Source organism: Xenia sp. Carnegie-2017, unplaced genomic scaffold (assembly GCF_021976095.1).
Source record: "Xenia sp. Carnegie-2017 unplaced genomic scaffold, XeniaSp_v1 HiC_scaffold_24, whole genome shotgun sequence".
In the NCBI taxonomy this organism is placed as follows: Eukaryota; Metazoa; Cnidaria; class Anthozoa; order Malacalcyonacea; family Xeniidae; genus Xenia; species Xenia sp. Carnegie-2017.
This window is the reverse complement of record NW_025813487.1, coordinates 5,261,086-5,277,660: the sequence shown is the minus strand read 5'-3', so window position 1 is coordinate 5,277,660 and position 16,575 is coordinate 5,261,086. Positions and strand designations below refer to the sequence as shown.

The 16,575-nt window shown below is 34.3% G+C and overlaps 2 protein-coding genes and 2 long non-coding RNA genes across 11 annotated transcripts in view; 3 read left to right on the top strand and 1 right to left on the bottom strand.

Annotated features, from left to right (window-relative positions):
• Positions 1 to 16,575, top strand: part of LOC124451890 — a 61,003-nt gene that overhangs the window by 38,974 nt on the left and 5,454 nt on the right. For 6 of the 7 annotated variants that reach the window (XM_047002489.1, XM_047002483.1, XM_047002482.1 and 3 more), the window contains one exon: positions 15,910 to 16,033. The exons of the other annotated variant lie outside the window; for it this stretch is intronic. The gene's annotated coding sequence lies outside the window, so the exon portion shown is untranslated. The remainder of the gene's footprint in view (positions 1 to 15,909; positions 16,034 to 16,575) is intronic. 7 annotated transcript variants of the gene reach the window in all.
• On the top strand, positions 1,537 to 2,964 carry LOC124451105. Its single transcript, XM_047001731.1, is given in 3 exon segments — positions 1,537 to 2,226; positions 2,229 to 2,351; positions 2,354 to 2,964. Coding segments are annotated over 3 exon segments (1,062 nt in total). The 5' UTR covers positions 1,537 to 1,898.
• Positions 9,047 to 11,988, top strand: LOC124451904. 2 transcript variants are annotated; one of them, XR_006950736.1, is made up of 5 exons: positions 9,047 to 9,225; positions 9,408 to 9,616; positions 10,186 to 10,329; positions 10,854 to 10,991; positions 11,877 to 11,988. It is a non-coding gene; the product is annotated as an uncharacterized LOC124451904 (long non-coding RNA). The 2 variants fall into 2 exon arrangements; XR_006950735.1 differs by having other exon boundaries at positions 9,050 to 9,225; positions 10,854 to 10,960.
• Positions 11,973 to 13,190, bottom strand: LOC124451911. Its single transcript, XR_006950743.1, has 3 exons — positions 13,077 to 13,190; positions 12,438 to 12,688; positions 11,973 to 12,353 (listed from the first exon to the last, which is right to left on the bottom strand). It is a non-coding gene; the product is annotated as an uncharacterized LOC124451911 (long non-coding RNA).

Here is a 16,575-nt window from a genome sequence, read left to right as displayed (position 1 = left end):
AGAAAGAATATCTTTACTACAGGCCAAGTTGACAATATCGATCACAATCCGTCCTCAAGAACCGCTAAAAATTCATTTCATGGAACAGCAATTTCCCTTACACAACATCCTTCTCTTGACTCACAAGGAGAAGAACGAGAACAAGTGCCACAGGATAACACTCCCACAAAGTCAAAGGTCGTCAACAGTTTACCTGAATTCTATACAACTGTAACTCCTGTCACAGATGAAGGTAAAAGGATCTCTTTGTCCCAAAGTCACTGGCTCTTTTAAACCTAAACAAGACCTGATAAATAAAAGCATCAAGGAAGAGGAGAAATGGCTAAAAAGGGTCGACGAACTTTTACTCAAAGAAAAGCTTGAAGAAAAGGATTACTTATCATGGTCAGCTTACTTTGCATCTGAGCAAAACGTAGTTTTGAGGCCCAATGCAATCACCTCTTTATTGCCACTTTTGAAGACAATGCTCATACTATGGCTATGATAAAGCATGCAATGAAAACCGTCAAAGAATCTACTAAGTTCTTAAACCCTAATCAAACTCCTGTTATAGCGATGGACCAACCACTCTATGCACTCGCTAAGCAAATACAGTGGAACAACAAAATGAATTCGGTGAAGATAAGTACATGGTAATGATGGGTGGCCTGCATATTGAGATGGCAATATTAAAGATGATTGGACATTGGTTAACTAACAGTGGGTGGGCAAGGTATGGTGTAGATTTGTTGTTTTATAATCTCAATCTAATAACTAACATATATATTTTACTTTGAAGTGCTCTAATTCATGCTGAGGTTATGACAAGTGGAAGAGCGGATTCTGTTTTGAAAGGATCGCACGTGACGAGATCTCGCTATGTCCACCAAGTAAGTGCCTGTGCAATTTACCTTATGCAGAAAATTGCTTACCAGGAGTACATCGAAAGTTGTGAAGACAAGCCCCAAAAGTTATGAAGCTTGGATAAAAGAACAAAGTGAGCTTTGCCCGCAATTCAAATACTGGGCGACAGTATTAGACCTCGAAATTCTTCTACTGCAGTTTGTTAAGGCTACCAGAGAGGGTAACTTCCAAGTCTACTTACAAGTGCTTGGAAAGGTACTTCCTTGGTTTTTTGCGATGAACTTGTCTAACTACTCTAGATGGTTGCCAGTACATGTGAGAGATCTCTTACGATTAGAGAAAACGCATCCTACTCTTTTTACAGAGTTTAGTGCACATGGAAAATTTGTGGTTCAGAAGTCCCAACATCGTTTTTCTATGATGTCCCTTGACCAAAACCACGAGCAAGAGAACGAAATGATAAAAGGTGATGGTGGAGCAGTGGGCCTCACTGAGTGCCCAACGGCCCTAAGACGTTGGATGATCGCAGGACCTGAAATTGCAAGACTGGTAAGAGAGTTTGAGTGTTCCTTTGGCGTTCAGTGTTCTACAAAGAACATTACTCACCACGAACAGACACCATCTGTCCAAAAGAACTTTGCAAAAGATGTAAAATCAATGTCTGCTGCATTAAAGGAGTTTGGAAACCCTTTATGGAAAATAGCAAGGATCTGATTGTCGTAGATACGAAAGAAATAGAGCCTGAGTGTGTTATAGAGTCGATTTATACAGCTCGAAAGATCGGAGAAGCACAATACACTAAGTACGTCGAAGAGAGACTTGAAAAGTGTAACACACCAATAACTGACACAATTGAACGCAATAAGCTTCCACTTTTTGGAACATCAGTACCAACGACAACCAACAAGACGAAACTTCAAGTCACAACATTAAAGAATGACTGCAATCTTTTTGCAAGGTTGTACATTGCTTGTCAGTCAAGAGAAGGGAATCTCCAAGAATTTTTTAAGCATGAAAACCAGAGTACTCCTCCTTCATTATCATCAGGGGACAAGATGCGAAGTGGCCAGAAATCAGAATTGATTGATTGTCTCGAAGCTGATGTGCAGACCACCTGTCCAAATGTTGATGTCAAAATCTTGGATGCCGCAGCTATTGTAAACATGCTTAGCCCAGGGAAGTGTAAGACCTTTCAAGAATACTCCAAATCAGTGTTTGTTCCTTATATTGTTCAACAAGCAAATGGTATTAGAAGAATAGATCTTGTTTGGGACCGTTATATACCCGACAGCCTTAAGCAGGGTACTCGTTCATCGCGAGGCGCTGTAGGGGCAAGAAGAAGAGTATGTGACATGGCTGTGATCCCTGCAAACTGGAAATCATTTTAAGATCAGATGACAACAAACAAGAACTTTTCAAGTACCTCAGTCAGGCAGCAACATCGATTCAACTGCCAAATGTTACAATTGTAAGCACTTTTGAGGAAGACATAATAAGTTCGAAGCCAATCGAAAAGATGAGTTAGCTCCCTGCAATCACGAGGAGGCCGATACGCGCATTTTCATTCATGCAAACCATGCAGCGAAAGGTGGAATGAGGAAAATTGTCATAAGAACTGTAGACACAGATGTTGTTGTGTTAGCAATAGCAAACGTGCACAAGTTAGATGTAGATGAACTTTGGATTGCTTTTGGTGTTGGTAAACACATGAGGTACTTACCAATTCATAACATTACACAAAGCTCGTTGAGTAGGGAGCAATGTGAAGCCCTACCCTTCTTTCATGCTGTCACTGGTTGTGATACTGTGTCGTTCTTTGCTGGAAAAGGTAAAAAGACTGCATTTCAAGCCTGGAAGTCTTTTCCTGATGTTACCAGTGTGTTTCAGCTTCTTTCATCTCCAAAAGAATCCATCTCAGAAGAAGAAATGGAAAAATTGAAAGATTTATCATTATTATGTATTCCCGCACATGCCCGCTCTCCAACATCAATGATGCTAGACAAGCTATATTTGCACAAGGTACTAAGACAATCGACCACATTCCACCAACCCAAGCCTCCTTGGTACAGCACATTCGGAGGGCAACATATCAGGCTGGTCATGTTTGGGGTCAGTCGTTAGTTTCAGTTCAACAGTTACCGCTTCCTTCGCAGTGGGGATGGCAAAATAATGGCAGATGGATTCCTACATGGAGCACTCTTCCAGAGGCTTCCAAAGCGTGCAACGAACTGGTGCACTGTGGTTGCAAGAAAGCATGTAGGGGCTTGTGCAAATGTACCAAGTCCAATCTTCCATGCACAGCATTGTGCAAATGTGGTGGTAGCTGTTACCAAGATTAATAAGTAAGTAATATTCCCTAAATAATCCCGAAAATGAATCAAAAGAATACACTGCAGTGAAGACGACAGGTGATACAATATCATTATTAAACATTTTCATGCTCTTGTAAAATTTAATAACACCAATAAATCAAGAAATCCCAAATATTCTTCTCATTTTTTTATTGAAAGTATGTGAAATTTACTGGTATAAATGACAATTTATACGAATTATATATCGCTTAATAATACTTACTTCCAAGAGGATATAAATGCGATGAGAACTAAATTGTTTTGTCGATTTTCTTTTATTTGAAATGGGATCCCTGTGCCTTTACTATTAAAATATATGGCAAAATTTATTGATAATTTTCTCGGAAACAAAAAGGTATTTTGCTGGGGTCTCACCTCTATTTTAATTTCATTGATAAACCAATGCAAAATAGTGAAATTGAGACTTTCTTCATGAATTTGAACAATGCTAGGTCTTATACTCCGGACTATTATTGAAACTTTTTCCATTGAAACCAAAAAAATTAAAATAAAATGGTCTGTAATGCTGATGAATACAGGATATTGTTCAGAATTATTTGATGGTTTGTTTCGTCTTGTTCATCATGCAAATGGAAAGGTGGCTTTCCTTTCAAGTGAAAGTATAATTTACATCATCAAAGGAAGCAGTAAGCATGATGCCATGGAAGTGAACTGGGAATGGAAAGGTATTTATAAATTAAAGACAGATTTAGTCTCAAGCTTGAAGAAAGGTTGAGTGATGGATATTTAAGGGAAGAAACCAAAACATTTTTGTTATCTCCAAAAGATCACTCATTTGAAATAACTGACTGCTATACAACTGCCTACGACTCATGAATTTTGAACAGATATTCACCTTTAGCAAATCCAAATTTCAGGTCAAACATGGGGCGGATTCAGCTATAGGCAAAATAAATTACTTCAACTTATTGATTGGGTAATATTTATTCTTTAGAAATTCATAAGCAATTACTTTTATATAAAGGTATTTTAAATTTAAAATTAGTGGTTATGAATAATTTTGCCTAAGTCTGGATCCGCTACTATCTCAAATATTATTGTATTTGTCTACATGACATTTTTATATCATTTCCTTTTGGGATTATGTCCCCCTAGTTTATAGACATGAAGTAAAACTGATGTTACTGGACGGTTATGCTTTACTTAAATGAATGTGTTTCTACTCTATTTCTTTGTGTTTAATTCACTATATTTAGTGAATTTTTAAATCGTGAAGCATGTCGAAATGTTATTTGTCGAAATGTATATTTACAATGAAAGGGATATCAGCGACATTGAAAGTAATCACATATAACAGTAGCATTATAAATGGTTAATTATTACCTTGTTGTACATCTAGGAAGTCACGATGCTACAGTAGTGAGTGATGTTCCCAAAGATATTGATCTCTGGGAAATAGCTGAAATAATATATCCTATATGGCTGGAGCTTGCTAGAAAGATGAGCATACCTGAAGAAAATATTCACAAGATATGCTCTGTAATTCATAAATTGCCAATGGAAAGGCTTTTGAAGTGCAAGAAAACAGAAGGAGAAAATGCCACCGCGAATATTTTAGTTGAAGATTTAAATGCCTTTGGCCGTCGACAAGGTAGCATTGCTGTTGTTGTCTAATTGTATATACGTAAAGAAATTTGGAGAATGTTTTAATGACTTAAACATGTTCTGCTCAACACCAACATTAGCATTTTGAAGTAGGTATAATCAATTTTTGAACGGTGAACTAGGAAAAGCTGTCAAATTTCCTCGCTTGCAGTGAGTTTCACCAATCATGAAACCTTTTTCTATAACATTTTCTTTCAGTTAAAGTTAATGTGTTTTTTGGTTTGCAACTTACTCAACATATTGCTTCCGAAACATTTTCTACCTTAAGACCGTTTTAGACAATATTCCATATTCTTCTAGAACCTGAAAACGTGACGAACGATGATAAAGTTTTTAAAGAAAAGTTCCTTAACGACGATTACAATATTCGAGATGAAATTGTCAATACCCTCCAACGGTAAGGTTTTTATATTTCGTTATCTTTCATAACTAAAAAAAAATGATGCAGTTTCATTCATAGCAACTTTTTGCGAGGTGGAGATTTAGTTCATGATATTGTTTAGGCATTTGATCTTAACAAACAATTAGCTCACAATTATTGGATGAGGTTGAGCTCGATAACAAGAATCATTCAAACAGAGGTCAATATTGCCTACCGAAGCAAAGCTCGGGCGGATAACATTGACCAAGGTCTCAATAATGAATACAGAGGCTTTCATAAAGTTTTCCGTGCTTTGACAATAATTTTTTCGGTTGAATTTCCTCTTTTTCTCTTAAGCACTCGATGACAACTTTCCTGACTGACAGTGTAACACTCCCCGTGTATTTTTACGTATTTATTTTCAATAGTCCAAGCGAAAACAGTTTGTAAACTCCTGCAAAGCTTAAGCGAGATTCTGCCATATTTGTTTACAATTTTCTCATGAACCATTACGTCATCTACAGATAGTATTCAATATTTTTCACGTGACAAAACATCGAGAATTTTCTGTTGCCTTTTATCCAATCACAATTAAGATTGCGCGGTCAGTATTTAATTGATGTGTAAATCAAAAAACAAAACTTATTAAGTTTTTGGTTACATAGGAACAAAGATAATAAATTTCAAATTTTCGACAGCTTTTCAGTATAATCAACGTCTTTCGGAGGAGATCAAAATGAGCTGGCAACAATTGCAAAATGCTGTTAAGGTGACAAAAAGCGTTTTTCTTCGAGTGTTTTCTAAATCCTTTCTTTCTATTAATAGTCGAGTTTTGTCGTTTAATAGCTTAAGAATTTTTTTTAGTTTTCAGCTCCATAGCTGTTTTATTTGTTATGATATTAAATTGAGCGAGATAAAAAATTTTCCCTTGTCTCTGTGGGGAGGGGGACATTGCATTTGTTTTAAGTCATGCGTCTAAAAATTATTCAATCACATTTAACATACACAGCACCAATACAACCGTGTTTAAGAATTGTTTTTGAAAGATGAAGAATTATTAGGCTAGTTAATGTTTATCGTTAGTTTCTATAAAGAGTTTTTTACCCTTTTGAAAGGTCTATGTTAAATTTAGATTTGTCAATAAAGAATACAGATCACACTCTTCATTGTAAGTCATGAGTGTTTTTAAGTATCCTCTCCGTGCTGGTGTTAACTACCGTTATGTTGGCAAAAGCACTTGCCATTTCTTGAAAAAAACATTTAAAAAACCTCACACATTTACGTCAATACAAGAGCAGCAACGACAAATCATGTTAGGACACCAAATATCTTCTTTCACTTCCAAATTTTAAGGAAGAAATTTTTGTATCACGGACAAATAATCAGCTTCACTTTCTTATATTTAATTCTCTTGCCCTATTTAGTTTCGTGTGGATAAACGGACCTGTTGGAACAGCTGTTTCAAACCAAAAGATACCTTATGAACATTTATTTATCACAGTTGATAAACGGGAAAAAATGTCGGAAGAACAAATAAAGGAAGAAATCGACAATGAGTTTGGATGGGAAGCTTCAAGATTCATCGAATTACGGAGTTCAGCATCGAAACCATTAAAGTTAAAATATTATGGTCATCTTCGTTTATCAAATACGTCTCAAGATATTAGTGGTAACATTTGTTGTAGCTGTGAGCTGACAATGTTCTGTCGTAAAGATGAAAACTATTTCGCCTTGACCTGTACACATGACATCTGTAAAGGACAATGGATTCCCCTAGAATGTAAAATGGCATATCATAAAGATCTTCCTGAGTTTATACGTACAGGTCAATGCAACTAACTTCATTTAATTACACTTTAGGTTTTGTGTTGCTATTAGCCGAGGACAAACGTCTCAGCTAGGGTAAAGAAGCTGGAATTGCCGGACAAAAATGGTTGGAAAAAACATAAAGTCAGAATATTCACATTTGCAGGTTAATATGACGTCTTGTGATTATAGTATGAATTTTTCATTTAGGTTACATTTGTTTTGGATTTCCTGTTATTTCCATTTTGATTGTAAATAATCATTGCTATGTCCTAATAGTGTAGGAATTTTTTATTTTTTAGAATTTTTTTTAAACTTGCTGCCAGCTGTTTCACATTTTCTCCACTGAAGCCTCTAAAGTACTTTAAACGGTTTAATGCTCTGTTTTCTAGATTTAAACCTTTCTTTTACTTAGACAACTTTAAAAGTGCCCAAAACTTTGCTAGAAGAGCCATTGCCACTTCAAACATTGAATCAGATGATTAGTCAATCAACGACAAGCCACGAAAACGTCCTCGTCTCAAAAGGAGTATGGACGAATTTCCATATTACAGTGACATAGAAAGTAAGTTATATAGTATTCTAGATATTTCTCTCCCATCACAACAACTTACGTACACAGTAACACAGAAAAGTGTTTTATTTCTACTGTTATAACTACCTATGTGCGTATATGGCTGTAGTCAATGAAGGGTCTTGTGCGCGAAACACAATAAGTTCCTTGAATTTGGCTATGTCTTCTTTCTTAAGATGGGAAAAGATAAGATTAAGACTGAATGTATTGCCGTAGCTACTTAAATATTACATCTTTGGCAAGCATTAAATTAACCATATTTTAGTATTTTTAGTATAGCTTGAGTACTCAATAAACATTGTTATGCGATGATCGGGTATTTTTTCTCATCAGACGATGATGATAGTGATGAACCCGTAATTCAACACAGAGCCCCTCAGTTACCTCCTGCTCCACGTTACGCATCTTTTAGTATGAACAATAAGCATTTATTGGAATCTTCTGAAAGTAATATGATAAAAGCCGTCAATGAAATCTTATCAACAAATTCTAGAAGTAAGTACTGTAGTTGCAATGAAATAGGCATTGCTTTATTCAAAGGAGTGCAGTATTTCACATATTGCTATGTTGCATTTAAATCTAATGAGTGATTTTGCTTTTTAGATTTGCCGGTGTACAGCGAGCTGATCTCCTTTGCAGAAAAAGGTATATCCGCAATTATAATCCTTGTACAAGTGGACAATTTTTTGACAGAAACATGCATGCATAAAATTTCTCTTTTCAACCTAGTATAATGTTGATCTAGTTTTATATGACGGTGAACTAGCACCAGAAATCCTAAACACAAAGGATCATGCAATAACTTCCACATCTACTAGTAGGACTTCATCTCAGCGTAGTGGTAAGTTTTCTGTCATCAGAACTGACTATTGAGCATCTTTCATATAATATTAAATGAAGATATGATCTTCGCACTAATTTCAAACACCGCACTGCATAAAACATTCTTTCATATAATATGTCGACTTAAATGTTGAAATAATTTTGGTTGATTCTTTTTAACTAACTTTTACATTCGTATTGTACATTTACTGTTTTTCTACGTCCATGGTTGCATTATAGGGCTTATGTATGTTCTACAGGTGTTGTTGGCATTGGTCCTTTAAAATGTTGTTGTAATTATTTGAAAAAATGTTAGTTATAGTTAAAATTGCAGTTGTGTTCACCACGATTTAATCAAAATACATTCTTTCAAATCTAATTCTCAGCGTTTGCTATCAAACTACTTAATGAAACTTTCTCGAGGTTTTTTATTTTAGTCACCTTTATGTTTCTGACTTTTGAAACTTGTAGTGCCTTAATTTAAATGACGTTCGTGCGTGCAATAAAGATATATGTTAAACCCAGTACATGTCTTCTCTGTAGATACAAGCAACGTCTCTTCACAAGGAATTCCTACAACTGGCACAAGAAGTGAAAGACATTCTCAACGAAACAGTGATCTCTTAGGCAAGCTTTTCTTACAATTCATCATTGCATGTCTTGTTGTTACGTTTTCATTTACGTTCATTTCGTGTCGTTTGAAATGTTTTTATTTTCTTCACAACTAACTGCAACACGTGATTGCTTTGCAGATGCGCATGACCTTTCATCGCACGAAACGCTTTCGACAAGTTTTATGAACATAACACCTGCAGGAAGACGTTCTTAACCAAACATTAATGGTACATTTTCTACAGTATATAGTTTTTGAATAGCGTTGTTATTATGTATGCGTATTCAATTAGCAATTTGATGCGAGTTTTTATTTGAATTTTCTTGTTAGCATGTTGTAAGGCTTTATATTTTTAAGATATTACGTAGGTTATACATAAGTTATTCTATTATTTTCTTATCTATCTTGTAGGCTTCCAAAGATCAGTTCTCACCAAACTGGAAACATTAATTGATAAGCAAGAAGAAGCGTTGTCAATATTGCGTGCTCTGTTAAGCGCTACGAAAGGTGTAGAGGAGCACAAAATTTTGAAAGATGTTATAACTAATCCCTTAGATTCGGTTGAAGAACTTGAGGACCTATCCTCTAGTCTTGATGAAGAAAAGTTCAGAAGAAAGTTGGTAAGTTTTGGAAAGTTAACCACCCATACGTATTTAGTAATATTTATTGGCACCGCTTATTTTTTATGCATGACTCTTTCAAGTGTTACGTAAAAATATGTGAAAAAGGAAGGCATAGCCCTTCCCCTTTATCGGTTTGGAAACGTGAAAACGATAGTTTCATTTGCAATTACGTAACATAATATTGACTTTTCTTCTACCATTTGTGTTTGAAGCTTGAAAACATGCACGTTTGTCAATGTCTAAAACGTAATTTTAATGACGAATTTCTTGACGTTAAGGAGTCAGATTATCTGATTAAACTATATGAATCTAGCATCGTGTTTTTCGTGAGAGCATTGTTGTGTTCTGATTGATTGAAATACGTTACGTTACTTCAAACGGCTCTTAGGAGTATGTCGTTTTATTTGTGCTGAAAAATTTTAACGAAGAAACAGGTCTTTCTAAAAGTTCTCACCATTCACTTTGGATGGTTTTGTTTTGCAATTCGAGATCAAAATGATTATATATATGTCTAAATTCAACTTTTCCAAATAATTTATCTTTTACTCTTTTTGCTTTTTTGGTAGCGCTGTGCGCAAACACCTGTGCAAACAGTGTTAGAAGAATTATGACAAAGCTGGGAACAAATATTCTATGGTCCCAATATAGTTTAAAAGGCAGAAAGGCAAAGCGACCATTTCAGCACCTTGCCCTCTGCAAAGTTATAACAAGTAAGCACAATTAGACGATAATGATAGCTGCAGCAGCACCATGTTTTGTCTCTTTTTTCTCGTTCATGAATAGGAAATACAGCCATTTATGTTGCTCCTTGTCATAAGGAATGTTTGTAAATGTAGATCGTCCAGGTTGGTATAGTCTTGAGAAGGACTGTTTTTGTTGTTGTTGACTGACGTTTCGACAACCTTAGCGGAGTCATCTTCAAAGTCAGATGACTACCGCTAAAGCTGTCGAAACGTCAGTCAACAACAACAAAAACAACAACAAAAACAGTCCTTCTCAGGACTATACCAACCTGGACGATCTACATTTACAAACATGTAACGATACTCCCGGGTTCAAACCATTTACTTTATAAGGAATATTGTTGCAAGTTTTAAAAGCTAATACATTAAACTGTTTTGCAAATGTCACTATAATGAATTGTTGTTTATCATTCATCTTACGAAGATGATTTAGTGTTTTATCAATGCAATTTATTTAAAGTATGTCTTTTCTGTTTTGTTTCACTTGTTAGAAGCCTGCCTCAGAGCTCATAAAGGATGCAGCGAGACCAACGTTGAAGAGCAAATAGCCGAATTTTTAAAATATGTTCCAGGCAAGCAAGGTGGTTCCAGATTTAAGGTAACATGTCATTATCATCATAGATTGCTGGGTAAAGTATATAGATGCCATTTTTTCTTTGTTCGATTTTCTCAACTTAGACAGGGAGAACTCAACTTATTTTACTCCGTAATCTCATAGTTAACATATTTGTATTTTCTTGTCTGTGTAAGTTGAGAAAAATGCACAATAACATTATTGGCATGTGCACTTAAAGAAAGTGAGCATGTGTCTTTCATTGTCCTTCATTTATAAGTAAAGCAAAATGGAATGGACACATATACATAATGCGTACCTTTGAAAACGTTCATTTTAGTGCAGGCATTAGATTTGTGCAAGTTTTAAATTTTGATAACTCAAACTGCATGATTAGATTTATTGTATACAATTTCCTTAGCGTGACATTGAACAATTATTGAATGAAATAGTATATGAATTAAGACTTATGAAGGCCAAGGTTTGTTCAATCTACCAACGTTGAGGCAGATAGAACACATTGATGCCTTGATAATTCTTTATATTACGGGAAAACCCAATTCAATAATTGTTTTGTTATTTATATAAAAGAGCAAGTGTTGGTTAAATGTGAAAAAGGTGCCGTAACGATTAAAGTTTTGTTCACTTGTTTTGTTTCTCGTGCGTATGAGATGACTTTGTAGCGCGAGATAATTTCTTATATCCGACGTACGTACGTAGTGGCGTTCATATAAGTGGATTTATTTGATTGCTTTTAAGTGAATAAAACTTAAAAATACTTTGATCCATATGTTTATATAAATTAAATTAAGAAGATATACATACAGCAGACGATTTAGTTTTCCATTTAATTGGCATCTCTTACAGACAAATGTGTCAATGTTGTTGTAGGTGGTAAGACATATAAAAATGATATATAGACTACCATTTTTTAATAATCATATATGTTATTTTCTTGCAGGTCCGAAAAGGCAACTTATTGGAATCGGCTTAATTAGCATTTCTGTAAATATGTGTATTAAAACACGCACAGCAAAATAGATGAATTAAACGTTGATTATATGGAAATTAAACTTTAGTTGGTATCATTGGAAAGGCTGTTTTATGATTTCACAAATAATGCATCATTAATTGTATGTTAAATGAAAATACGTTACATGCCAACGTTCATCCTAACGTCGCCACCACGTTCCAAAGAGTTCACAAAAAAACGTTCACTCAACGTTGGTCCCCGACGTGTTTCATCACACATGTTTCATAGAATACCTGCTGAACATTCCAAGAAAAAAGTAGCTGATCATTTTGGGTGCAAACTGGTGAAAAACTGAGTGAAATCCCTTCAATGCACTTGTTTGAGAGATTGGAGAAGCTTTCATGATTCCAGCAATCAACCTTGGTTTAGTTAAAGCTGCATACATCTTATTGTATGATATAGAATCTAAAGAGAAGGCAATGAATAAGAGATTATTACACACAGAATATTTCTTTTTAATAGCAACAAGAACTGTTTTAGATTTTTTACCTTCATTTATCCATTTGCATGGTTTTATGTCGGAATCATGAGCACATTTGTCAAATAACGGGTCTGAAAATCCACTGTGTTTGTTTTTGACATGACCAAGGAAAGTTTTAACTTAGTAACAATTACATTCCCGTTACCAGAGGGTGTTGATGAAGCACTCCAGTACTAGTGGTTGGAACAAGGTCTTATCTAGCTTGATAAAGACTCACATCCAGCACATTTTGCAAGATTGGTCAGGACTTTGGTCACTTCTAAGATGAAATATAATATGTTTTAGATACAACTTTAATTATTGATGCCAGTATGGATAGTAAATTGTATACTAGCTATATGTTAAATTTTTGCTTCATAAAGTACTGCTTCATTAACTAAAATAATCGTTACTTTTTATCAAATGCCAAAGGTCAAAGTAGTTGGTAATACTTCGACAATTCTCTCTCATACATATGTTTGGCAATTTGTGTGTGCCTGTCAGTGATTAACATGAAGATTGGAATATTGCAAGATTTAAGAAAATCCATTGATCTTTTAAATCTCTAAAACTCCATACCAGTGCTATTTTAAACTTAATTTCTCAAAAAACTAGCAAATAAGAAAATAATTTTAAAGAAGAAAATCACATAATTCAAAGAATTGTACCTGCACAAGAGAAAAACTAATGATTTGAGGTACTGTGCAAAAGAATGTTGTATATGCACAGTATTTAGAACAATGTCTCATGGAATCATGTCTTCCATCCCTAGCAATTGCAATAGGCTGTTTACATGCCATCACTTTCTCTATCAAACTGTCTTGGTATTTTTTTCAGAAGATCACCAATGCAGGATACAGTTTTTCCTACACAAAATTTTAAAAAGACTTTCACGCTTTTCATTTGATTGTAGTAATTTCTTTACAATTTTCTTTTACACCATTGGATACGTCTTACTTACACACTGGTGAGAGAAGTATTTACTCAATGAAATGCATGCCAATCCCATGTGCTGTAGAACTCTGATCACGATTGTGGCAGAGTTTCCAGCAGTCAAAATATCAAATGACAATAGCAAATTTCCAGCAGGAATGGAAGTCCCAGTCATGGTTGGTTGACTATTCCATGTTGTGTCTGCTACACATTTTTGATTGGAATTTGGAACAACTAACTTTCACTTTTGCCATTGAACCATTTTGCAATATCTCAACAAGAACATCTGATTTGCAAATTGGGCAGAATTCAAAAAATGCAAACAGTTGAGTGAAGAACACAATGAATTTTTTTTCTGTTCTTAGGTTGATGTCTTTGTTGAGCACTCTACAAAAGAAAAAAACACAATTTATGAAATGCAATAGTAGCTATCAATAAATACAATTACATACTGGCACACATTTGTGTCATCAAGGTAGTGACTGATTAAATAAGCTGTTTAACTTTGATTTATTTAACAATCACCACTATTTTAACATTGCCATGGTGATTGATAAATTACAGTTCTCATCCAAAAATTGTTACCTTTTAAATGCTCTTGGCTGCTTTGATTCAGAGTCAACATCCATGTCACTAGATATGATTATCTCTTCTGTCTCAGTCTCATAACTTTGTTAGCGCCAAGATCACTCTCTGAGTCTGAGTCACCAATAAGATCATTTGGGTCCAAAACCTCCTCAGCAGGACAACTATCAAGATCAACCACTTTGCTACTAGTTTACGATTCTTCATTGCTGCTGTTGTTGTCATACTCATCTATGAAATAAGTTACTTCAGTAATGCGCAGCTACACAAGGTTGATTAAGTCCATATTTCTTAGTTATTAACTTCAATAATTTTCCAGTGGTGCAAGCAAGCTTACTTGGTAGTATTGTAGAAATTGAGGTTATTAAACATGGCTGATCCTATTACGTTGGCAAATCTTCTCTTGACCTACAATCATATATGAAATAAAATTAACAGGCCCATCTTCTTAAAAAACACTTACCTACTGAAAGCATAACCATATTAGAACTGCTTGCATAAGTTCTGCTACACTGAAGCTTATGCTTTGCCCCAAGTCATAAGTTCCTGTAACGTTTCTTATTTTCAAGTTTTAAACAATTTTGGCATTGTAATTCACATTGCACAGTTACTTCCTAAATTACAAACAAAAGCAATACATACACAAAACAATAATTTACGTTAACCCTTACAGCATTGGCGTAATAATCATATAAGTTTACTTTCTCTAATACATATAAGTTTACCTTCATAAATTGGCTTATAATTGTAATAATTTCAATGTCTACAGCATGCCAAGTGCACGGGTGAATAAAAATTTTAAATAGTGTTGAATATATTACATGTCTTAGTAACATGCTCAAAGGTTTTTCTTCTCCCTCGAATTTTACATGAAGTCTAACAGCAAAACATGTACAGTATGCACAAATACATTAGCATATGGTGATCGTGCATTGAAGCTTCACTTTAGGTTAAGTGCTTTAATTTGGTTGTAAAATAGCTAAAACAATATATTTAAAAAATACTTAGCTTTATCAATATTAATAATTCGGTTAGTATTGAAACAAAAAAAAGAAAAATTTTATCCATCTTTTTTAAGTTTCATTTTCACGCCATTGAATATTGTAGAATAATACTAGCTGTTCGACCATACGTTATGTTGGTTAAAATCTAGTCCAATTTTTTGCCAAGCATTTCCTAGGCTTCTCGGCAAAAAGAACAGCGATCTTTGTGTAGCGTTCATTGCCGTTCACATGCTCTTCACGTGTATTACACAGTTGAACATTGTTTATGTGAAAAACAACATAACAAAAAACCAACCAACTGCAAAATTATATGACGTGTAAGAAACTCATCTCATGTATAGAAAAATATACTTTCAGGATTTTGTAGAACAAATTAACTTTATATAAATACGGTTACGGCCCCGAGATTGAACTTTAAAATAACACAGACAAAATTTATGACACTGTCTGAAATAGTTACACGGAGAAGTTTGTTGGACACCACTAACAGATTACAAAATAATGTAGATACCAGACGGTCATGAAAATCTACTGTTTTTGTCAAAATATTTCTTTCAGAAATAGTATTTCACAAGATGTTCAAATAATTCATTCCTGTATAATATCTGTTTAGGTATTGATTCATTATACGACAATATATTGTTAAAAATATGTACATCAGCTTCCCTGGATATATATCGTTTATTGCTTTGGACAATATAACTGCCTGTTGTAGCGCTTGTGGAAAATTGTGAAAACGCATTTTAACTTACTCATGTTTTAAAACTTTTCCTTGGAGATAAGAGATTATTGATATGTTGTTATGTTTGACATACCTTGATTCTTTAAATGATTTCAAAGTTGGCTGAATATGGTATTTTAGAAATGCTATTTCTATTTTCATACTAATTTAGCCATTGACCATATAACCAATCATAAATTGTTTATTGAAGATACAATGTCATTATATGCACTTAAATAAAGTACATTTTCTTTAAAGCGCTGTACAAAACTTCAAACGTCATATCATGTTGGCCATCATCAACTTTGGTGAAAAGTTGGAACGATTTGATCGAGCTAAATGATTGTGATTTAAAGAAACGTTCTTTTCAGCAAATAAAAAGGTATGAGCAAATAAGTTAATATTTCACTTACGTATGTATAAGTCAACAACAAAAACTTTGTTTTTGATTAAACGCCGGTGTTTAATTTGACCATAAGAAAAACGTTGATACATCAAGGTAACAAGAAAATTTAGTAAATTCTCGTTTAATATGAACATAATAGCCCAACGTAAGACTTTTAAAAAAACCATCACAATAATAAAATAGATAAGGATTTATTAATAACGTTTCGTCTTTAACTTAAGACATCTTCAGATTAATTGAGTTAATTTATATACACGAGGTTTTAAATACAAGTATATATTACGGGATGTTAAATTACATGTGAGGGGAGTAGGAAGTTTAGATGACGGAATTAAGCGAGAATGGCGGTATATTAAAGAAGGTGAAGGGGGATTGAGTTGACTTTGGTGTTAAGAGAGGGTTTAAGTTTGGATATAAGAAGGCTTTCATGAATCATAAGGTCATAATTGTCGGAGGAGGAAGAGAGAATTGAGAAATCATTAAAATCGTCAGAGTGAGATGTATTTCTTATATGAGAA